Here is a 25,347-nt window from a genome sequence, read left to right on the forward strand (position 1 = left end):
ATTTCATTTCAAACCTTTATTTAACCAGATTGGTCCCATTGAGATCATAGATCTCTTTTTCAAGGGAGACCTGCAAAAAAGTCTAACGTGTCTAAAAGTGTAATGTAATGTAATATGTGTAATATTTTTCTAGTTCTCCACCTGTGTTTTTAATTCTTGTATGTATGCACCACGACATCAAGTCAAATTCCTTGTATGTGTAAAAACCTACCTGGTGATAAACCTGTTTCTGATACTACCACTTTGAACTTAATACTTTTCTTTTGTGTATTTGTATGAACAATATGTGACACCGATAGTCACTGATCAGCTCCTCCTAGTGGACAAACTGCAGCTTCTTGGACGAGAGCACTTGTTGGTTTGAGTGAATGATAACGAACCAGTGACGCACTTAAAAGGTAGGGTAGGTAAGAATGGAGAAACCAGCTCAAGTGCGCTAGAATTTGAAAGTACGCAACCGAAAAAAATCTGCCCCTTCCTTCAGACTTCCTTACAGAGCCCCTCCTCCAACACACACAACGCGCACATGACCAATGAGGGCACGAGATAAGTGTGTGCCCAGATGGAAGGCTGACAGGCAGGTAGGCCATCCAGTTATTTTAGCCGGGCCGGCTCAGATGATTGGTCGTGCTTTTTTACAGTATTACGGCTTCCACAGATGATATTTGTATTAATGTATGTATTGTCAAAGCATTTAATGTATTCATTGCTATCGGGATGTTAAGAGCATTCCATGGAATATAACAAAAAGTGTTTCTGAAGTGAATTACCTACCCCACCTTTAATGCACGATATAAAACACAGCCATCACACTTCAACGACGTGAGTCTCAGTTTTTTATTATTTTTGATTCAAACCTTTTACAGCACTGTAACAAAAACCGAAACAAAATAAAAATAAAAACAGAAGCAAAACGGTGAATACATACTTTTAAATGCTCTAATTACAAAAGAGGATATAGGCAGAGGAAGGGGGGGGGGGGGGGGATTGATGATGACTTAGCAGTCGTTATTAATTTACTAACATATACATGAGGGTGGTGGATCAGAATTAGGGCGATGAGGAAACTTTCCCTCCTTCATCCGGCTAACCCACTATGCATGTTTTTTAATGTGCTAACGGTGGGCTATAGTGATAACGAAAAGGGAAAACCCACCCTTAAATCTTTTCAGCAATACAGTAAACGTGTCAATAACAACTGCTAAGAGCCATGGAGGGCTTCCCTTACAAACAGAGGAACAGGCGAGAGAGATTTGGGCTTTTTTTTTTATACGGGGTGTCTAGGTTTCATAGTTGGGGTTCTTGCGGAGGATAACGAAGCCCTCCAGGATGGGGGTGACGGGGAGATACTCCTCTGTGGCCAGCTCCGCCCTCTCTCCATGGGCCAGAAGCACCGGGGTGGTGTGGGTCTGGAAGCCTGTGATGGCTTTGGGTTTACCCGCCTGACCCACCACATCCACAGCCTGGAGACGGGGAGATAAGAAATATTAATTAATATTAATTAATATTAATTAAGAATCATAAAAAAACATGTTAAACAGGGAGTTGTCCTCCCATATTCGCACCAGAATTATTGAATTTTTAGTTCCTGAAATGTTTTATAACTTCTCCATCAGCTAAATATCTTATGTTGTCATTTCAAACATCAATTGAAAAGTTGAAGCTTTTAACGTTCTGTCTTTTACATTTTGGATGTCAAAATCCTTTATCTGAATGAAGTGATTCATCGTGGACATGTTTTAAAATGATGAATCAACTTTCCTCAAACAATTTGAAGCTTCTGGTGAAACTTTTGGACATACTTCAGGATGTCAGAAATCATCCATTTGAATAAAGTGATTCCTCAGACATCAAATCAACTTTTCTTGGTCACAATTACTCAGTTAACCACATTGACATACAAATTGAGTTATCTTAATTCAGTGTATACTCAATTTGTATGTCAATGTGGTCATAATGTCATAATTCAGTGTATACTCCATTTGTATGCATCTATTTCTCAACAATAAAAACTAATACATTCCCAATTAGTGATTAAAGTTTGTACAGCAAAACACATTTCTTGCAGAGTGTGTATACAGATGTTTCGAGGCGTTACCTGTCCGACTCTGACGGAAACGGGCAGCGGCCGCAGCTCCTCGTCGAAGGTGACCAGCATGCGAGGCTGCATGGCTGCAACCAGGCCGTACAGAATGTAGTGAGACTTCCCCAGGATTACTGCGACACACAACAACAGAGGGATATTAACACGGAGGGGAAACAAGCTGTGGTGAGACATTATGAAACAGACAGTTACAATAGGAAGGTGAGGGTAATCTGTCAATAACATCATCTCTAATGGCGCATTTCCACTACAGCACGGTTTAAGCGTGCCCAGCCCGTTTTTGGTTGCGTTTCCACTTGGGGTAGTTCCGGCTAGCGGGTACTTTTTCACAGTTTTTCTGGCTATCCAAAATCGAGGATCTTTCCGGGCCAACAACGAGGCTGAGTCAGGCTGAGTATGCTAAACTAGTGAGAGAATCGCTGGCAAGGGGGCTACAACTACAACAAGATGGACATATTTGACCGTGATTTAATTGTAATACACGTTTCAAAATGATGCCGAAGTAACAACATACTGATACCGGTTAGTAAAAACCATGAATTAATGCTTTGACAAGTCTGCAGACAGACGGCAGGCGAAAAACCTTTTAAAATGCGTGTTGTCTGAATGGAGATTGGCTAAGTTAACGTTGTATATGCTCCGACCGTCCACACTCACAACGGCCTATACAGACATAAATAAAGCAGCGACTGTATTCGCCATGACACAGGCAGTCTGTGGTTTGTACTTGTTTAACTTTTGTCTAGTTTCGGAACAGATATGAGGAGCTGTGAGCTCTGAGTGCTAACAGCTAACGGCTGTGTTGGTTTTGTGGTTCTCATTGAAGATGACGTCACGGCTCCGCCTACACTGCGTTACTATAGTTACTGCCCCAGTTCCTAAACTGTAATGGAAACGCAGCATAAAGTGAGCCAGGCCTACCAAGGCCTAACTATACCGTACTAAGCCGTGCGAGGCCCTGCAGTGGAAATACGCCCTTACTGTGCTAATACAGTGAAGCAATCAACATTTCTCCACACCTTTTGAGTCATGCCAGTATCCCCACCTTCCAAACACACATTTCTAACCCAATCCCGCCCCCCGTCTCGTCTCTTTCATATTTATTTTAAACATATAAACTAGCAAATATGTTTGTTTTAGTTGCTAAAACTGAATTGAAACTAAAAGATGAAAAAATTTATTTATGAAAAAAAAAAAAAATTATAATTATTTAACATTTTATTTTAATTACTATAACTATTATTTAAATGGCATTTATCATTAGGATTATGTGTGTATTAAATGCATTTATTTGTATTAAGGAAATGTCACACAGTGGATGTATTTTGTAATAAATAACACATTTTAGCATCGATGTCATGTAAGTGGAAAAGCAATCGTAGAAAAAAAATAAAAAAGGCATCAGGAGGAGAAAGGACTCACTGTTCTTGACGTCGAGGAAGGAGACGAGCACGGTGAGCAGCCCGGCCACGGCGACCTGACTCATGAGCTGCCGGTCGCTGTGGTACGGACACAGAGTCAGAGTGCCTTTACCCAGGTGAGTCAGACCCTGAGAGGAAAGAGCAGAGTTAATACACACTCATACAAACACATCTACTTAAAGACAAGTGTGTGTGTGTGTGTGTGTGTGCTTTTTGTGTCTTCACCCACCTGAGCTCATACAAACACATCTGCCTAAAGACAACTGTGTGTGTGTGTGTGTGTGTGTGTGTGTGTGTGTGTGTGTGTGTGTGTGTGTGTGTGTGTGTGTGTGTGTGTGTGTGTGTGTGTTTTTGTGACTTCACCCACCTGAGCCAGTCGCACCATGAAGAGGTTGTTTGGGTCTTTGGCGTGATACTGAGCCAGCTGCCGCAGCATGGCGGCCAGACGGGCGTTATTTGTGCCTGAGGACATGGAACAAATTAAAGCTCGTTAAGGAAGTCAACACTCGAGCCACTTTTAGAACAGGCGACGTTGTGCATCATTGAACACGACAACACACTTCCAAGTTTTCAGTGTATTATATTATACATTTCCAGCAAAAAACTTCACTTGGGTCTGTTATAGCAATAATGTGTTTCTACGGGCCAGTGGAATTTCATTATCACTGGCCCCCCCCCATGTAAGGCCCGAGAGCATTCGTCCAACAAATCTACTAATAATGAAGAAAATGAACACATTTGTTACAATAGTAATTTATCAGGGTGTATGCAGGAATCCTGAAGTCACATTTAATACCTTTTAAGACCTTTTTTAAGACCCTTTCCGTACATTTTAAGACCTCATCGCCACTTGGAGTTTGAACCGGTTACCTTGGCGACACACTTTACCTCACATTGACTATATACAGTATTATAAAACGGACAAGTAAAATCAAGCAATCTGATTGGTTCTTAGCCGTGGTATACTGAGCGTATACCACGGGTAGAATTGTAAGTTACTTTTCACAACAACTCAGTATCCCTCCGCGTCTGAGATAAACAGTATACAGTTGGGCTTGCTTTTCAAACTGGAACAAGAAAGCAGCGGAGAAGTAACGGAGCAGAAACCCTCCTTTTGACGCAACGGTCCAGACATAGACATCAAACGGCAAAAACATATTCAGTGTGCAGTTCCTTTGGCATTAGGGCAGGGATATCTAGATACTTTCCAAGGTTTGACATAATGAATTGTGCTACTTTTAAAGCGAGCAACGATGTTTTCAAATCTGTAATCAAAAAGGTCCGCAAAAACATTTAAGATTAACTTCGACCTCCGGGGGGGGGGGGTCTTACTATGGAGGAGTGGATTGAGGAGTGCCTATCTCCAGAACAAAAAGCACCTAAACGACGACATGTAGAGCTACGTGAAGAGCAGGTCGACCAACTGGAAAAGTATCACCATTCAAAAGCTTTCTGATGCGGGTCTTGAAACAAAGCAGAGAAATGATGACCGTTAGTGGCCACAGGTGCGAAAGCTCTCTCCAGAGCTACTGGAAGCCGAATCTCTGGGACCGGAGGAAGTGGAACAATATTCTCGCCACGCCAAGCAACAGCCTAGAACAACCTCAGCCTATACAAGTGACCACGTAAGCCATGCTACTGATGCTGGACAGGTTTTCAGTGGGTGCACAATAAACGGCAACATACACATTAATGTAAATAAATAGCCAAATAATGGATCAACGCTCTCTGTCTAATATGTTCGCTAACTGTTGTTAGTGTTGTTGCATAGCAACCACCTCGCACTATGTTTTGTGCAGAAGGTAACGGACGGACTATTTTATTTTGAACATCATTATTTAATAATAACAACTATTTAAATTAGAGTGTGTATTTTTCATTCATATTGCCACACTTGGTAACCGTTTTATAAAAGCAATAGCTCACGACAGGCCGTGATATATGCTCATTATATCACAGCTAAGGGGGTTGTCGACCCTCCGCTTCGCGTCGGGCCGAACCACGCCCCTTAGCTGTGATATAATGAGCATATACCACGGCCTGTCGTGAGCTATTGCTTAATTGATTGTCCTTCCTCCTTATCTTCCAACCATTTGGACGCAAACTTGCATTTCCCCATAACGATGTTGCTTAGCAACCGGCGTAAACGGACCTTCGCGCGCTATCAAGCAGTGAGCGTGCGATGTCCTGTTCTGATGACGTCAAATCCAACGGGATGCCATCAATAAACTACACAGAATCACACTACACACCTACGCAATGATTACATTCAGGCAGACTGTAGAATACAACCTCTTTGGACCATTTATATACTTATTGGAAACAAGCTACAAAATGTAATACCTTGGAAAATGCCGTTTAATACTTTTTAATAGCCTTCATTTTCGCTAAATTGATTTATCAACTTTTAATACTTTTTAAGACCCCGCGGACACCCTGTGTACAAACTATACATTACTACAACATTTGAATCATCAGTTCTTCCTAATTTTCCTCAATTGTTCATAGTTGGTTTATTAAAATTATTATATTGTGGTCATTATTAATGTCTGCTATTATTATGAGTATAATGCGCTTTCTGCCTTCCTGTCATCAGGAGTTAGACATGTAATGCCTATGCAATAGACTAGAACCTTAATTCTCCTAAACTGCTGGGACACTTCCCTATAGCCAATATACCTTTATATTTTCTACTCTTCACTTACTTGTCAGCATCTAAGTCTGCATTGATGTACAGAGCAGACAAAATACCTTGTTTATATTGGCATCATATTGAAGCCAACTCCATCGATCAAGCTGGCTGAAACTTTCTCTCCCTCTCCCTCTCCTACTCCCTGCCACTCTCCTTTAACCGCAGCTGTTTGCTTTTCATCCAACAACAACAACCGCCTCACGAAACGCTATGTTGTAGCGTTAATAAACGAAACAATTTAACTAAATTACTAGTCAAAATACCAATACCACAGGACCATTATTTTTTTAAAGCAATATTTTTAGTGGCTTAATACTTTTTTTCAAGTGGAAAGTACGTCATGATATTTCCACCTCATGATATAACAAGTTCTCAACATGCAGTGGTTGCCATTAATAGAACAACAACACCACATAGAACAGCAAAACACGAATTAAGCTCATGTGCAAATCATGATACTACTGTGAATATAACGTAAGGTGCATCAGAGCCCTTATAATATAGATCAAAGTATCTGACACTTCCAAGTGTTCAGTATTGTTGCAGACACACACACACACATATTAAACATGTTTCTATGGGATGAGTGTGATGAGACTCACCGCTGCCCACCATGCCCATGGCAAAGATGGAGTTGTGCGACACCTCGGGGTCGGCGTCGTGGGAAAACTTGCTGAGAGTGTCCAAGATGTTCAGACGAGGGTTGGACACGGAAATGAGAGCCAGGGCGAGAGGCACCGCCCGCCTGAGGGTGGGCTCTCCGTAACGCAGCTGATAATACACACACAGAGAAATGAGAGGTGTTAGAAAAATATCACTTCAATCTCAGGATCCATGTATTTCTGATCCTCTCAAGAATGGAAGTAGTCATCACATACAGAGCATTTGTGGACTTTTTTCAGAAAATCCTGCCTTTTTCCCCAAAAATTCTGACTTTTTCTCAATCTCCAAAATTCTGACTTTTTCTCAAAATCTCCAAAAATTCTGACTTTTTCTCAAAATCTCCAAAATTTCTGACTTTTTCTCAAAATCTCCAAAATTCTGACTTTTTCTCAAAATCTCCAAAAATTCTGACTTTTTCTCAAAATCTCCAAAATTTCTGACTTTTTCTCAAAATCTCCAAAAATTCTGACTTTTTCTCAAAATCTCCAAAAATTCTGACTTTCTCAATCTCCAAAAATTCTGACTTTTTCTCAAAATCTCCAAAAATTCTGACTTTTTCTCAAAATCTCCAAAAATTCTGACTTTTTCTCAAAATCTCCAAAAATTCTGACTTTTTCTCAAAATCTCCAAAAATTCTGACTTTTTCACAAATTCTGACTTTTTCACAATTATTTTGACTTTTTCTCAAAAATCTGAGTTTTCCTCAAAATTCAGATTTTGTTATTAAAAATCTCAACATTCTGACTTTTTCTGAAAACTTAAAAATGTTAATAATCACTCGTCACCGGCTTGAGCTTTTTTCTCAAAATCTCCAAATTCTGACATTTTCTCAAAATCACCTAAAAGTTCTGACTTTTTCTCAAAATTCAGATTTTTTTCCCCCAAAAAAAAAAAAAATTCTGACTTTTTCTCAAAATCTCCCAAAAATCTGACTTCTTCTCAAAATCTCCAAAAATCATCGGTATTTATGCCATGATGTCAGAGCAAGATTAAGTATGAGTAAGAATAGTTACTATTGGTGAACAGGCGCTGCAGAGAAGTTATTTTAGGGTTCAACAAAAATATAACGAGGATGAAAATCAGCCAGAGCCGTTTTTTTACTGACCAGATGTCCGAATGTTCGTAGTGCCATTTCTGATCCGATCTCCTCGCCCATAGCGATCAGAGCGATACCGAGCACCGCTACACCCTGAGAGGAAAACATACACAACATCTTAAAAGAGCACATTAAAAACAACCGTGAACATAAACACACCTCCGCCCCTCAAAGACTGCAACCACTACTATTTAGAAATGTAGACTTGCATCCTTTGGTTACTAAAACCCTTTATGAACGCAGTTAGAAACACGCTACATTTATAGACTAAGTGTTAATATGCACATTGTCATCGCTACCGCTTTTACCACTTATTTATTTGTGTCTATGTTTTACTGCAGTGAGAGTTGCCAAAGAAATGTCGTTGTACTTTGTATGATGACAATAAAGATCTATTCTAAAAGCATCCATGACATAGCGGTAGGGATACTACTACTTTTTATCGATACCGCTTATCGATCCGGTCCGGTTCAGACAAATTGCTCGTGTTACCGCCCTTACATGCTAAACTCTTATTGCACTTTTAGCAACGAGCATTGTCCACATCGAGACGGGTAAGGTTTAACCACACCATGGAGCGAGTTCTCTCCTCCATCTCCGTCGTGTGTGTTGCATGCATGTAGCAGCCGCGTGTGTGTGTGTTGCATGCATGTAGCAGCCGCGTGTGTGTGTGTTGCATGCATATAGCAGCTGTGTGTGTGTTGCATGCATGTAGCAGCTGTGTGTGTGTTGCATGCATGTAGCAGCTGTGTGTGTGTTGCATGCATGTAGCAGCTGTGTGTGTGTTGCATGCATGTAGCAGCTGTGTGTGTGTGTGTTGCATGCATGTAGCAGCTGTGTGTGTTGCATGCATGTAGCAGCTGTGTGTGTGTTGCATGCATGTAGCAGCTGCGTGTGTGTTGCATGCATGTAGCAGCTGTGTGTGTTGCATGCATGTAGCAGCTGCGTGTGTGTGTTGCATGCATGTAGCAGCCACGTGTGTGTGTGTGTGTTGCATGCATGTAGCAGCCGCGTGTGTGTAAACCGCCCCGCCCCCTCGCACACAGACGGGAGAGAGAGGAAAGATCTAAAATACATCATAGACGCATGTTGTAGTCTTATTGCGTATTAGAAACGGAGTTGGCGACACTAAAACTGCAATATAATGTTTATGTAGCAATAATACGCATGACATATGTTTTAAATGTCTCCAGGACCGATAAAAAGACCGATAACGTCTGAGCTTTACGGTACCACGGTCTTTAACACCGGGGCTCGGTACCCATCCCTACAGAGCGGTTAAAGGAGGATGTGGTCAAACGGTTGATAATCATTGTAACAATCCTCTTTACCTGGTGGGAGCCCATGTCAGCTGCCGTCTCCTTCTTGTCTTTGTCCTTCTTATCCTTCTTGTCCTCCTTCTCCTCCTTCTCCTTCTCCTTGGCTTCATAGTGCTCACTGCAGATGTGGAGCAGCTGCTGCACCTTCAGCACGTTACCAGATCCTGAGAGGAAGGATATCAAAGTGAAAACAGTTTGAGTGACGAATCTGTGAACGACCAGAGGGTGTAGGATACTCAAAGATGCTATTTGACAGAGTGACGTGGCGTTGCAGCAGAAAACTGAGACAGGTTCAACTTTCTCTCCAGATGACCCTGAAGTGTTTAGCTCGCTCGCTTAACATTACAACTAGGGATGTGCCGATACCGATTTTTCCCGATCCGATCTTTATGCAATGCATTAAGAGAAAAAAAAGGTAACAGATAACGGCTGGTCATCCAACGCGATGAATTCAGCTATCTTGGCTGTTATGTTTTTGGCCTTTTCACTGTTCTGGGGCAGTTTCTCTTTCCTTTTAAAAGTCTCTGAAAGTGTTGGTTGTTTCAGTGCCGTTACCTGAGTGGCCGCTGTGTACTCGTCGTGTTGTTGTTGGTGTTCGTATTAGATTGGTCATGTTGAACGTAGCTCTGTTCTTTCCACCACGCGGAACCTCCGCCTTGCAAACATTGCATCTGGCTGTTACACTGCCTTCGCTTTCAATTTTATAATACTTCCAAACTCCTGACATTTTCTCTGTCCCGACTCCCGAGTCACCAGCTGAACGTAGCCTCTTGTTAGCTTACTGCTATTATTAGACACTGCGCCCACTCTGTTGCCAGATTTGAGAGAAATAAGCAACCAGGTCTATGAAAACAAGCCCAAAAGAAGCAACACATACATGATGTTGTGTAATTTTAAACCAAAACTAAGGCCTTACGATGACTTTAAGACGTGAACATGGTCATTTTTGTTTTGTAACATTAAATAAAATAAAAATATTTGATAAAAAAAAAAAAAAAAAAAAAAAAAATCCCGATCCCCGATTTTTTTCTACCGATTCCGATCTTTTGAAAATCACGTGATCGGCTCCGATCCCCGATCACGTGATCGGATCATCTCTAATTACAACTCTTTTAGATGAATATCCCAAAGTTTGCATTCTAGCTAAATGAGATGAAAGCAAGTTCTGCAGATGTTGCAAAGGAACAGCTGCATATGGTCGGCTTTCACAGACGTGAATGAATCCAGGGAATGAATGGATTGAAAACAGTACCTGCATATGCACAGATGTCCACTAGTGTGTTGGCAAAGCTGCGGAAAGGTTCGGGGACGACCTGCAGAGCTGCCAGGGTCGTCTCAATCGCCTCTCCTTTACCTAGGGAACAGAGAAAAACACAACATAACATTAGCTTAGTTGTTCAGCTATCTAACACCGTTTTGAACAATATCTGGTCATTTAATATGTTAGTAACTATAATATTAAACCTTCATATATTGGCTGAAAACAGCGCTTTCTGACATTTTCCCATCCTTCACCTCATACTAGGGCTGTGCAATTAATCGTATATTAATCTCGATTATGATTTTGGCTTGTAACGATTACGAAAACAACGTAATCGAAATAAAACTATTATTATTTGTATTAAAAAAAATTAAAAAAAATTTAATTATTTATTTTTTTTTTTTTTTTTATTGGTTTTTCAGTTGAATTATACTTAAAGTTCAGGGTAATCAACTGTTCAAAACATACTGTTCAAAACATTTTTTTCAATAAATGGATGTTTTCAAAGTAAATGGATAATCGTGATATCAATTATTGACCAAAATAATCGTGATTATGATTTTTGCCATAATCGCACAGCCCTACCTCATACAGTAGCTTAGCTGTATTTTAATGCTGTGCCACGGCAGCTCTCCGTTTTGAATGACGTATTTGTGTAGTTATTGTAAAACCTGCCCATGCTTACCCAGGTGGTTGAGTCCCAGGCCTAAAGGCAGCCAGCGAGCGTACGTGTCCTTCAGCTCGGTCTCGCTCTTCTCCATGATGGTCTGCACGATGGTGGAGGTCACGTCTCCGTTACAGGATCCCACTGCGATCATCCCGCACGCAATCGCTGTCACTCCGACCACCTGGAGATTAAAAACACACACACTTTAAAATGTTTCTAAACTTCTAAAAAAAAAAAGTGCCGTGGATTGAGAAATCTCCTTAAAATGAATCACACATCCGTACCTCCATGCTGGATTTGGAGTCTCCCATGACGGGGAGGAGCAGAGACAGAACGTCCTCTCTGTTGGAGCCGGCGTAGGCCAGGCCCAGTCTGAACACAAGAGGATAAGAATCAAGGCGCTGCGCAAAAGAGGGGTGCAGGAATGAGTCCTAAACACGGTTATGAGTCAGCATTTTAGCATTACTGGGTTCCAGGTTCACAGTTAGATGTCAGAGATAAAGGTCTGTGGTTAAGACAAGATGAAGAGATTTTTACTTTTTGTAATACGACATCAAATATGTCCAGTAATATACGCAACTGGTGAATTTAAAAACAAGGGTTGCTAACAAGTGTCTAAATGAGACGACTAAACGTCATCACGGTGAACATTAGCCACCTTTAGCTTAGCGGTGGTGACGTGAAGTCATGTGACCGTGCTGTAGTTCCTTTATAGCCCAACATTAGCCACCTTTAGCTTAGCGGTGGTGACGTGAAGTCATGTGACCGTGCTGTAGTTCCTTTATAGCCCAACATTAGCCACCTTTAGCTTAGCGGTGGTGACGTGAAGTCATGTGACCGTGCTGTAGTTCCTTTATAGCCCAACATTAGCCACCTTTAGCTTAGCGGTGGTGACGTGAAGTCATGTGACCGTGCTGTAGTTCCTTTATAGCCCAACATTAGCCACCTTTAGCTTAGCGGTGGTGACGTGAAGTCATGTGACCGTGCTGTAGTTCCTTTATAGCCCAACGTTAGCCACCTTTAGCTTAGCGGTGGTGCAGGGTTCCTGCAGGTTTCGCCTACTAAAATGTAAGACTTTTTAAGACCTTTTTAAGACCACTGAATAGAATTTAAGACCTATTTCACGGCAAGAAAGTATGAAGGAAAATTGCTATGAAAGAAGAAATACGTCCCATAATTACTTACAAAGTAAATGTAAAGGCATAACAGTACAGCACTGTGTTAGCGTGTTAGACAAAAAGTGTATGTGTGTGTGTCTGTGTGTTAGGGGTGTGCAATTAATCATATTTTAATCGCAATTACGATTTTGGCCTGCCACAATTACGAAATGATTTTGCTTTGCTAGGTTGTGACAGTGCACTACAACATATTTGATCTAATTAATTTTAGTCTAATTTATTTGTATTTATCATATTTATATATGTTTAATAGCTTGTGGAAGTGCGCTCCAAAATATTTGTTGATCTTGTTTATTGGTATTTATTATTTTGATATTATTTATTTAAATGTATAATTTATTTAATTTATTTTGTATTGGTTTTGCAGTTGAATTATAGGTTCAGGGTAATCAACAGTTAAAAAGATACTGTTCAAATTATTATTTGTTTTAAATAATTAATACATTAGCAAAACAAACGCTAATTTATTTTTCAAAAGGTGCAGCGGGCTTCAAACACGTTCCCCTCCACTGGTTTCAACCAAGCACTAAATTCGAGGTTTTCCAACCAAATACGGTTGAACTTACACTTCCCCATATTTATTTGTAAGTAGATTTGAAGATACATGAGTTTCTGACTGTCGCTAGCTGAAGCTTGGTTGCTAGGTTACTAGCTGGGTGTTCTCCGATAAGGGGCCGGGGGAAACAAAGTTAGTGATTACTGGTTCCATGTTGATTTATTTCAATACAAATTGTTGGGGGGAACTGAAAGGCTATTACCGTACAGGTTACTTTGCAGCCCGGACATTTCCCCCAAAACACATTTAGACGCTATCGCAACACAGAAGTACCTTTCAAATCCCATCATTTTTAAGACCTTCTAAATCATATTTAAGACCTTTCTTATTTTTTTGGTCATATTTAAGACCTTTTTAAGGCCTTAAATTCAGATTATCAAATGTAAGACTTTTTAAGACCCCGCGGGAACCCTGTGGTGACGTGAAGTCATGTGACCGTGCTGTAGTTCCTTTATAGCCCAACATTAGCCTCCTTTAGCTTAGCGGTGGTGACGTGAAGTCATGTGACCGTGCTGTAGTTCCTTTATAGCCTAACCTGACCCTGGATAAAAATGTCCCGGTACATATGTGCTGTTTCTCCTCACCCAAAGATGGCTCCTATCCTCATGGTGTTGCTGTTGTGCAGGACGTAGTCTGACAGCAGGGCGAGGGCCGGGTCACATTCGTTCCTCACGCCGGAGTTTACGATGCCGCAGGCGAGCAGGGCACCAGACTGCAAGAGAGGAAGAGAGGTGGAAGGAAAACAAGACCGACAGTTTTAATGCTGGATTTCTCATTGCTTTTCACTCTGGTACCACCTTCAAAATGTTTATAATAAGCTTACATTTGAGAACCTATCAACGTCACTGCCTATGTGTTGAACTGCTTTTCTTGCACTGATGGCATGTAGATAAAATCTCATCAGGAAACTGCCAAGATTTTAAAGAAGCCATACAAATATCTAAGGATCTTACCATGGGACATTTTTAATAGCTCAGTTTTAGGATAATACAGCACTAGTATCTGAAAGAAATATTAACATGTATGAAATGACAGAACGTTGTTTGTACCTTGATATAGTCCTCAGAGGAGTAGAGATATTTGTCGATCTGGGTCAGACCTCCGTCCACGTCCCACAGCAGGATCATACCCAGAGAGGCTGCAGCGCTCAGCATGCCTGCAGACATTTAACACACCTTTAGTCTCTGAACTATCTGATACAGGGGGGTCCAAACTTTTTTAGTACATTATACTGTGTAATATATTTGAACATATATATTTAAGAAGTACAATATAAGAGAAGGAGAAGTGTATTATGGCACATTTCCACTACACGGTCGGCCTCGGCCACGCTCGGTACGGCTCGGTACGGCTTGGCCTTAACAGGGCCGACTCACTTCATGCTGCGCTTCCATTACAGTTTAGGAACTGGGGTAGTTACTATAGTAACGCAGTGTAGGCGGAGCCGTGACGTCATCTTCAATGAGAACTCCAGAAACACAACATCAGCCGTTAGCTGTTAGCACTCAGAGCTCACAGCTCCTCATATATGTTCAGAAACTAGACAAAAGTTAAACAAGTACAAACCACAGACTGTCTGTGTCATGGTGAATACAGTCGCTGCTTTATTTATGTCTGTAGGCCGTTGTTGTGAGTGTGGACGGTCGGAGCATATACTGCGTTAGCTTAGCCAATCTCCATCTAGAAAAACACGCATTTTAAAAGGTTTTTCGCCTGCCGTCTGTAGACTTGTCAAAGCATTAATTCATGGTTTTTACTAACCAGTATCAGTATGTTGTTACTTCGGCATCATTTTGAAACGTGTATTACAATTAAATCACGGTCAAATATGTCCATCTTGTTGTAGTTGTAGCCCCCTTGCCAGCGCTCCTCTCTCTAGTTTAGCATACTCAGCCCGACTCAGCCCTGTTTGTTGGCCTCGATAGAACCACAATTTTCTCGGGCCAGAAAAGACGTGAAAAAGTGGCCCCGGGCCGGGCCGGAACTAGGCCTAGTGGAAGCGCAACCAAAAACGGGCACGGCACGACACGGCACGCTTAAAGCGAGCTCCGCGCTGTAGTGGAACTGCGCCATTATACTCAAGTCATTATACTTTTTTTATTTGCTGAGTGCCGATTCAAAATGGTCACCCCTGATCTAATGAAATGCATTGGAATTACACATATATGAAATCCTCATTTGAGTTGTATCTTACCGTGGTCCTTGTTCTTGTATAGCCATTTGTTTCCGTCGTCTGTGAGCAGCTTGTCCTGTCCGAAGGCGGCGTTGACGAATCCGTTCACGAAGGACGAGGCCAGGTTCATCCGAGCCGAGTCCACCTGAGAGCCGCTGCCTCCAAACCCTGAGAGAGGAAGACAAGAGGTCACACAGAACGTCAATCAATGAACAACAACACATCAATCAATGAACAACAATCAATGAACAACAACACATCAATCAATGAACAACAATCAATGAGCAACACAAACCACCAGACTCAGGGACAGTTTCATCCACAGGCCATAAGACTGCTAAACACTTGAGCTCTCTAAAGTGCTTCGATAAACATTCCTGTTGTCATCTTGCAATATAGTTATTTAAATAAATAGCTATCCACGCAAAAAAAACGTATTTCATTTTGTCTTAATTTAAAAAAAATTATATTCTGTTCTTGTACATATCATATCCAGTGTTGGGTGTAACGCGTTACAAAAGTAACGGAGTTACAGTAATGTATTACATTACTTCGTTACAGCAAAAAGTAACGCATTACTAATGACATTTGGGTAATATACTACCCGTTACAATTCTCAGTAACAACACATTTTAACCCGAAATGGTGTTTTGTTTTTTAAGAATTCACTAACATCGCGAGACATTCCGACACCAGAGGAACATTGTGCGGGGAGATTAGTAAACCTGGTGTTTACGTAATCAGTCAGGCTGATCTTGATGAGCCTGAAGGGTGTTCCTTTCCCCATAATGACCAAGTCGCTGCACATTATCCCGCTTATTACACAGCCAGATACTAAACAAACTATCGACTCCCAATATTAATTGAAATTATTTGATTGACTTAAAAAGTATCGTATTTCTTCCGTTAAGAAAAAAACGTCTGGAACTGCGACAACAACTTTACGGCAGCACTGTCCAACTGTTCAGTTTCTGATCCACTAACAAGTCCCTAAACTCTGCAGAGCCCATACCGTGTTCCCGTTAGTGTTCACTTCCTCTCCGTCTTCTTCTGTTCATTTATCTGCTGTCCAGTGCTCCGTCTTTTAACCTATTTTACTTTCTCTTTATTGATCCTCCTTAGCAACGGCATGACAGCAGTCTGTAGCCTACTACTGTATTAACAACGTGTCACGTGTTCTGAATTGACCAATCAGAATCGAGTATTCAACTAAGCCTTGTAATAAAAGTTGTTAGTAGCCTCAAGGGCCTACACAGTTGCTGCACTAAACTACATTTTAGCATTTAAAATACCTAGCCATTATTTTGGTGAAAGTAACTCAAAAGTAATATAAAAGTAGTGTAACTCATTACATTTCAGAGACAGTAATATTGTAATGTAACTTATTACTTAAAGACAGTAATAAGTCATATGTACTGTATTACATTTTGGAAGTAACTTGCCCAACACTGATCATATTCTATTGACATGTAAATAGACGTTTTGCACAATTTTTTATGTTGTATTTTATTATATATGTTGCATTGTTGGAGGAGCTCAGGTCAGAATCTTTTCATTGCCATTTCTACACTGTAGCTTTGTGCACATGACAATAAAACCTTTGAATTTGAACAAAAATAAAAAGGTATACATCATAAAACCCCATGTTTTGTACTAGTATGTAGAGGCATACTTTTAAAATGTTATACCTGGCGCTAGATATAACAAACACGTGTTAAAAGCTGATCATACACTGAAACTAGCAAACACACTATGACAAACTGATCTAAGCTACATCTAAAAGGTATCTCTAAGCTATCTCATTAACACACGCTGCAGATGTACTCACTGTTGTTCTCCAGGTGTGTTTTGTAGATGTCATCTGGGACTTTTGGTTCCATGATGTCCAACTGCGGAGGGAGAGAAGAGTGTGTTATTAATAGAAAGGTGAAATGTGCCGAGTCGTGACAGTGACGTTGTAATCCTATATCTCCTTCCATCAATACTTATTTACCATGATTCAGATTAACCAAATCAGTACAGATCAAACTAAATAGACATTTAAAAATTAAAATAACTTGTGCAGCGTACAATGATTAAGAATTGAAACGTCAACGTTAGGAAGGAAGCGAGAAAGTATTTGGTAAAGTTCTTTTTTAACAGTCTAATAATATTCTAGTAACATCTCAGATATTTTTCATTAGCAGATATACAAGTGACTGACAGATGGTAAGAAAACAAATAAACACTTTCCTACCTACTTTCCTTCCTTCCTACCTCCCTTCCTACTTTCCTTCCTACCTGCCTACCTACCTATTTTCCTACCTACTTTCCTTGCTACCTACCTCCCTACCTACTTTCCTTCCTACCTACTTTCCTTCCTTCCTTGCTACCTACCTACACCTAGCTCCCTACACCTACCTCCCTACCTACTTTCCTTCCTTCCTTGCTACCTACCTACACCTACCTCCCTACCTACTTTCCTTCCTACCTACCTACCTATAAATTATATAAATTACCTTAATATGGAATTTGAAAAGTGTAAAGATGTAACATTTTCTAGGTGTTGTAATTAACTTTCAAATCTAGCTAATTCCACACATGCATCAATCCCGTTGACTTTAATTCATAACGAATCTTAAAGTTGTGGGTCTTCTATGGACATGTACATTCCCAAAGATATTGAAGTGACTGTTATTTTGTATATATTGATTGTTGTGTTTCCATCTTAATGTGTGCATATGTATAAATGTGTCTGTTGATTGTGTATATACATATTTTTATATACATTTGTATACTTGTATTTGGGATTTTGATCTCTCCGTCTGTACACACAAACTGAAAGATAGACAATAACGTTGACTTTGACTTCCTCCCTCTCTCTTACCTCTCGGGCCAGAGCCAGGAAGTTGCTGTTGAGCTGCACGTTGGACATGATCTCCGTCAGGTCCTCGTAGTCCTCCACGTCCTCGTTGAGCTCCAGGAACATGCCGTGGCGACCGAGCATGAAGGCCATCTGCTTCTGGATTACTCTGCAATCAGAACATAGGCTTTAGTTTTCTACCAACTTTGACACAGTAGGAAATACAGAATAGGATCAAAACTAAAAGCACTGTCGGGAAGTGGTATTGATTTCTCCCCTTTAAAGGATAGGTTCACATTATTTAAAGCAGGGGTGGGGAACCTTTTTCCTCTCAAGGGCCATTTCAATTTTTTCAACATCCTCTGAGGGCCGTACAAATGATTGACCTCTGCTTAAAAATACTCAAATCACAGCCCATTCATTTTGCCTTTCTTTCATGCTGTGCAAAGAAAAAGCAACCTCTTAATAATCCAGATATCTTCCCATGACTCACGTACGCATGCACGTGCACGGTGTGGCATGACCACCAAAACAGAAAGATATGGACACAAGATGTGTGCAAATGTATTTAGTTTCCTATCCATGTGGACATGATTTAAGTGGGGGGGGGGGGACCTAACCTCCTCAGGGGGGGGTCCGGGGGCATGCTCTAGATTTTCTTAGTTAAAAGCATCAATCTGGTGCACTTTGAGAGCAACATTAAGAGATCTATGGATACATCTCTCAACATCCATATGAAACAGAACCGTAAGCAGATTTTCTTTATGGATATTTTACAAATCACTCCCCTTTTAAACTGTATTCTTGTTTATTAATAACAACTTTTTGTTACTGTCATATAGTATTTTATACCCGTATACTTTAGTCTCTTATTTTTTTATAACTATAATGATCATATCAAGATGTGCCTTTACTCACTGGTTGTAGAGAAAGCTTCTTATATTCGTTAGCATAGCTAGCTAACCAGATGCTAATAACAACAAAGTTATTGACTGTATGATCAGTATGTCAGATGAACAGATCGCCACTGGGCTTTCAACTAAAGACACAGCCACGCAAAAACTGCGGCATGTGCACGGCTCCTTATGGGTACTGACATTTCTGAAGTGCCGGAGCGACGTTCCGGTGCTCTCCGTCAGAACTGCACCCCTGTCAGACCAGACATATACCACGTGATGACACGTTAGGCTCGTGTTGTGTTCAAGGACCCTGACCTTGGCCAGGAAAAACAGCCACTCACTTGTTTAATTCTTTTGCGGTCTAGATTTCTTTCTTTTTTGCGAGTGTTTATAAATTACCTGGAGGGCCGTACCAAATGGTCTCACGGTCCGTATACGGCCCGGAGGCCAGAGGTTCCCCACCCCTGATTGAAATGCTCTTAACTGAACATGGCAACTGTTTTTACTTGTTGTTATGTAACCATTCCCTTTGTTTCTAGCCATCAAGTGATTATTTAAATGTTTCTAAAATGCCTCAAGAGGTGGGATACAGCAACTGCAGTCTTTGTCTTTTCCCCTGAACTCTTACATGTCTTTGCAGGAGGTGAAGATGTTTTCCACCAGCTCCACGTCGTTGAGGATCAGGGCGAGGCGCAGGGCTTCTGGGTGACGGTTGAACTTCCTGAAGATGTTCAGAGAAGATCTCAGCAGCGCAGAGTTCTCTGGCTCGGGAACGTAACTCACACAGCTGGAGGAGGAGGAGCAGGAGGGATGCAGAGCGTTAGGGAGAGAGAAGTCAACATGTCTGTAGTGGCTTAAAGGTTTCTAGAGCAGCCACGTCCAACATACGGGGGTGTGCTTTCAACGCTCAAATAATCCAGAACGATAATCCATTTATTTTCCATTGCAGTATCCATCTCTCCTTCTCAGTGTGTCTGCTGTGTGTGGTTGAACTGGTTTAACACCAACCCCTTCCCCATAAACAGACATAATATAGCAACTGGGAGATCAAGGGGTGTCAACAAATATATTCGGGGGCGTAAACAACAAAGTTGAGTAGATAAATATTCAACAAATAATATCTGTAGGCCATGTATACTAATAAAACAAGACATGTTAAACAATTCAAATAAAACGTATATAATAAACTCAGTTAAAGGGCTCCTACAATGTCCTTTTTTAAAATGTAAAACAACATGTTTTCCTAACATACCTGGTGAGGTACAGGCAGACTTTTCCGTAAGCATTCTCATCGATGTAGTCCTCCAGCATCTCCAGCCTCTCGATCTCCATCAGCAGGTCGCAGGCCTCGTGCTCGGCATTGTGGGCCATGTTGTAGGGAACGATCTCCTTCACCAGCTTCAGCAGCGTCTCCTGCTGCGTTTTGTCGTTCTCCTCCACCTCCTGCCACTCCTTAGCCACCTCTCCGGACAAGTGTCTGGGGGACAGAAGAAAAGTTGTGTCATCAATTATGGTCTCCAAATACATTAAGATGTTATGTTTTTAAGACAACGAAACATCCAATGACCTGCCCAGCTTCGGTATAAGTGCTTTCTTCCCAATATCAGCCACACAAAATGCATACATTCTGTGTTCATAGAGGGCTGGGCAATTAACTGAATTATATTTTCTACCTACCTATCAGGAATCAACATGTATTTGTCTCCAAACAATACACTTTCTCTCTCTTTATGAAAAACTGAAAATGCAACTGTTTTCTCTGTCTATATTTATTTTATAGGTAGCGTCTCCTACTGATTTCGTCAGTGAATCCATTCACACAACAAATACAATACATCTTCTCCAGTAACAACAAGAGCACCCCATGCGTTGGCCGGAGATGAGGAGTCGTGTCTTACCGGACGTATTCATGTCCCCACGATGCCAGCTCCTCCTGGGATCCCAGCAGGCGATACTTCAGACACTCCCTCTCCCCGCTCATGGTCATCGCCAGCACCGACACCACGTCTCCACAGAAACGCTGCAAACACAAACACCACAAACAGTTTGAGCTTAAAGGTCTCCTATTATACTGTTTTTCATCAATATATCACAGGTCTCAGATATATACAGAGCCTGTCTCTGATTGGCTGAAACACCAAACAGATCATTGCAGCATTACCCATAATCCCCTCTGTTTCAGCCCTGTTGCAAAAGTGCTGATTCTCTGTCTGTTACTTTAGATGAAAATAAGGAGCCCCTCCCCACGCCCCTCTGAGAGAGATTTGGTTACAAAGAACTCAATGGTGCTCTAGGAGGAGATTCAGGTGATAAGGGGGGGGGGGGGGGGGGTTACCTTGGTTGGTGATTGGCTAATGGTTACACAAGACAAAACATCATTATGACATCATAAAGTGGCCAAAATCTGATCAGCTCGTTTTCAGACAGGTTTTTATATAAATGGATCAGGACAAAAAGAGAGAGAATCTTTGTTCCTGAAACTTTCAGAGTCTCTTTCCACAGAGGGGACACATGTTGATGTAGAAGAGACATGAAGAAGAGGGGACACATGTTGATGTAGAAGAGACATGAAGAAGAGGGGACACATGTTGATGTAGAAGAGACATGAAGAAGAGGGGACACATGTTGATGAAGAAGAGACATGAAGAAGAGGGGACACATGTTGATGTAGAAGAGACATGAAGAAGAGGGGACACATGTTGATGTAGAAGAGACATGAAGAAGAGGGGACACATGTTGATGAAGAAGAGACATGAAGAGAGGAAGACACATGTTGATGTAGAAGAGACATGAAGAAGAGGGGACACATGTTGATGTAGAAGAGACATGAAGAAGAGGGGACACATGTTGATGTAGAAGAGACATGAGAAGAGGGGACACATGTTGATGTAGAAGAGACATGAAGAAGAGGGGACACATGTTGATGTAGAAGAGACATGAAGAAGAGGGGACACATGTTGATGTAGAAGAGACATGAAGAGGGGACACATGTTGATGTAGAAGAGACATGAAGAAGAGGGGACACATGTTGATGAAGAAGAGACATGAAGAAGAGGAGACACATGTTGATGTAGAAGAGACATGAAGAAGAGGGGACACATGTTGATGTAGAAGAGACATGAAGAAGAGGGGACACATGTTGATGTAGAAGAGACATGAAGAAGAGGGGACACATGTTGATGTAGAAGAGACATGAAGAAGAGGGGACACATGATGTAGAAGAGACATGAAGAAGAGGGGACACATGTTGATGTAGAAGAGACATGAAGAAGAGGGGACACATGTTGATGTAGAAGAGACATGAAGAAGAGGGGACACATGTTGATGTAGAAGAGACATGAAGAAGAGGGGACACATGTTGATGTAGAAGAGACATGAAGAAGAGGGGACACATGGTGATGTAGAAGAGACATGAAGAAGAGGGGACACATGTTGATGTAGAAGAGACATGAAGAAGAGGGGACACATGTTGATGTAGAAGAGACATGAAGAAGAGGGGACACATGTTGATGTAGAAGAGACATGAAGAAGTGGATTTTGCATAATAGGTGACCTTGAACATGAGAATCAGAATTGTATTGCCAGGTAAGTTTACACATACAGGTAACTTGATTTGGTGTTTGGTGGTGCCAACAAAAACAACATAAGGACATACGTTTTAAGAGAAGGTCCAAAATATAACTATTATAAAAAGAAAATGTGTTTTAGCATATCTACACACCGACGCCACATTAACTTTGGTGCATTCTGATTGGCGTAAACGAACATCATTACCACCGACATTAATGTCGGACAACGTAATTGTCTCTGGTCCCCTCCCCAATCTGATCAATGACGACATAATGTGGTTTCGAAACCAGTTCCGAAATTAAATGTATAGTTGTATAATATAAAGGTCAATGCAAATATTATGTATAAGCTTTAGATACTATGAATGACTGCCCACGAGAAAGCGCAGAGAAGCGTGTAAGACTGCGACTCCGCCTCCTGGTCTCAACTCCAGTTTGTCATGGATTAAGTCCACAAAGCCCTGAAATGTTTGCCGAAATGAGATGTGCCCCTTCCAAAGTAGGATGAATGCCGTCCCTCTTAATCAGACCAGGTTTTCCCCAGAAGGCTGCCCAATTATTTACGAAGCCCACATCGTTTGCTGGGCACCACCTAGACAACCAGCGCTGAAATGATGACATGCGGCCGGCAAGGCTAACAATTATAATGCCAATATAGCTGATCAATGTAATAGTCACTACCTGTCTAACGGGTACATTTTATATAGATACTGTTAAAAACTCACCTTATTCTCTCCGTCTGGATTTCGCCAAGTATTAAATAACTAATGTAGCTGGTCATTTATCAAAGTGATATGAATACCTGTCTGACTGGAGAATTTTAGAGCTACCGTTAGCTATATGTTACTATTTTGGTTGTATGTCTAAAAGGGTTTGAATTTCAACATTTGTAAATTGTTTGAAACTAGTTTCTCTATGGGCACTATGTTTCCTATGGTGATGAACCTAAAAAGTTGTCAAGAAATGCATGAATTTCACCACTTAGAGCCTCACCTTGTTCTCTCCGGCAGCCATGCCCTCATAGACCTCTTTCAGCTTGCCGTAGTGCGGGCGCAGGAATTTGAGGGGTTTGGGTACGGAGGTCATGGAGGTGGTGGAGGAGCGGATCAGTCTGCGCAGCTCCTCCAGAGCAGGGTGGTGCAGCTCTGTGTTCTTCTCCTGCAATCAAACATACAGTTAATCGTTTGAACTGTTAGCGCTTTTACACCCTGACACACAAGGGTCGTTGTATCAGAAATAAATAACAATACTTACAGCCAATCTCTCCACCATCATCTCCAGGTCCTCTTGCAACTGCTTGTCTTCCTCCGACTAAGAAGAAGTGAAGGAATAATATTTTTCATTAACACAAATGATTAAAAGACATTGACTTAGTGATATGACAGTGATGCTCTTAGATGCTAGTTGATAATATGGCGATGACAGTGGTAAATTGTGTTTACTTAGCACTACTTTTCTATATTGTACCAGCATTTTGACAGCTGGTGTTGGTCCTTTCTGAACTGGATTGTTAACTATTTGGCATACAAGTCAGTTAGAAAAATGATAACCACCAGCAACCACTAAGATGACACTCAAAGATGACAGTCATGCATTTATCTAAGAGCCACCTAGCTTTAGAAGCTAATCAGGTAGAAATCCTATAGTACATTTCTAATGTTTCTGATCAATTTAACAGCGAATGGTTGAAGTTAAAGTAACCTATTTATTACAAATTACAGAAGTGGGATATTTACTCAGTATTTATCTTGTACTTGAGTAAAAGTAGAAGTACTCAGGTCTTGTACTTGAGTAAACGTAGAAGTACTCAGGTCTTGTACTTGAGTTAAAGTAGAAGTACTCAGATATTGTACTTGAGTAAACGTAGAAGTACTCAGGTCTTGTACTTAGTAAAAGTAGAAGTACTACTCTGTTACAGTAAAAGTCCTGCATTCAAAATGTTCCTCAAGTAAAAATAGAAAAGTATTATCATCAAAATATAGTTAAAGTAGCGACAGTAAAAGTAGTCATTGTGCAGATTGGTCCATTTCAGAATAATATATATGATATGTTTAATAATGATTGATGCATTCATGAGTTCATCAAAGTTTTAATTACTTTGTAAACTGCAGAGTAGCTTGTTAATGTTGCTCAAGTAACTCAAGTCTTATTTAGGGGTTGAATGTGATTTAAAATTTAAATATACAATGGAACTACATTACATAAATGTAGTGGAGTAAAAGTGCACCATTTACCTCAGAGTTGTAAAGGAGTAGACGAAACCAATGAACTAAGATTGAACTAAAATCTACTAAGTGACTTTACACCTCTGGTTGTGAGAGTTTATTTGTGTTAGCTGCTGTGTCATACAGAGCGCTACCCAATGTTAAACACGGCTAAGTTGCATTATGCTAGCACATCAGGCAACAATGCTAACGTAGATGACAGTACAGACAGCAGCGATAACAACTAGCAAGCTAACGTTAGCTAACCGGCTAGGCTAAAGCTAAGCTAACTGCTCGAGTTCGTCTTTAAAACTTTTACGGAACGGGATTTTATAACGATTCAAAGTTAAGGACGGTTTATTTGACATATTGTGTTACATTTATAAACAGTATGTCATTGATTTATTTAGAAATGGAAATGACCAAGGCCTTCTCAACCATGTTGTCAGAGCAGACAGTGACTAAGGCAAAATAACGTCTGTTAGCTCACGTTTTTTTATAAAAACACCACAAACTTACCAGTTCTTGCTCCTCTTTCTTGCCCTTATCCTTTCCGGAGGACTTCAGCCCCTTCTCCTTCTCCTTGTCCTTCTCATCGGTCTTTTCGGACGGCTTATTCTCTTTGTTTTTTGCCTCCTCCATAGTTGCGGATCTATGAAAAACTGTCGGCTAAAAGGAACTGAGGAGACCTTGTTCTTCTGTG

At 40.9% G+C, this 25,347-nt stretch overlaps 1 protein-coding gene across 1 annotated transcript; it reads right to left on the minus strand.

The window, feature by feature from the left end:
* Positions 1 to 819: 819 nt before the first annotated feature.
* On the minus strand, positions 820 to 25,347 carry psmd2 (proteasome 26S subunit, non-ATPase 2). The gene is made up of 21 exons (XM_034122235.1): positions 25,164 to 25,347; positions 23,695 to 23,751; positions 23,434 to 23,598; positions 20,770 to 20,891; positions 20,124 to 20,348; positions 19,500 to 19,658; positions 17,997 to 18,141; positions 16,959 to 17,019; positions 15,152 to 15,298; positions 14,007 to 14,113; positions 13,542 to 13,669; positions 11,508 to 11,595; positions 11,242 to 11,404; positions 10,548 to 10,649; positions 9,308 to 9,459; positions 7,986 to 8,069; positions 6,820 to 6,988; positions 3,893 to 3,987; positions 3,527 to 3,653; positions 2,099 to 2,217; positions 820 to 1,463 (listed from the first exon to the last, which is right to left on the minus strand). Exons 1-21 carry the CDS (start codon positions 25,284 to 25,286, stop codon positions 1,281 to 1,283), a joined length of 2,721 nt encoding a protein of 906 aa, XP_033978126.1. The 5' UTR covers positions 25,287 to 25,347; the 3' UTR covers positions 820 to 1,280.

The sequence above is a fragment of the Trematomus bernacchii genome, unplaced genomic scaffold (genome assembly GCF_902827165.1).
Source record: "Trematomus bernacchii unplaced genomic scaffold, fTreBer1.1, whole genome shotgun sequence".
Classification (NCBI taxonomy): domain Eukaryota; kingdom Metazoa; phylum Chordata; class Actinopteri; order Perciformes; family Nototheniidae; genus Trematomus; species Trematomus bernacchii.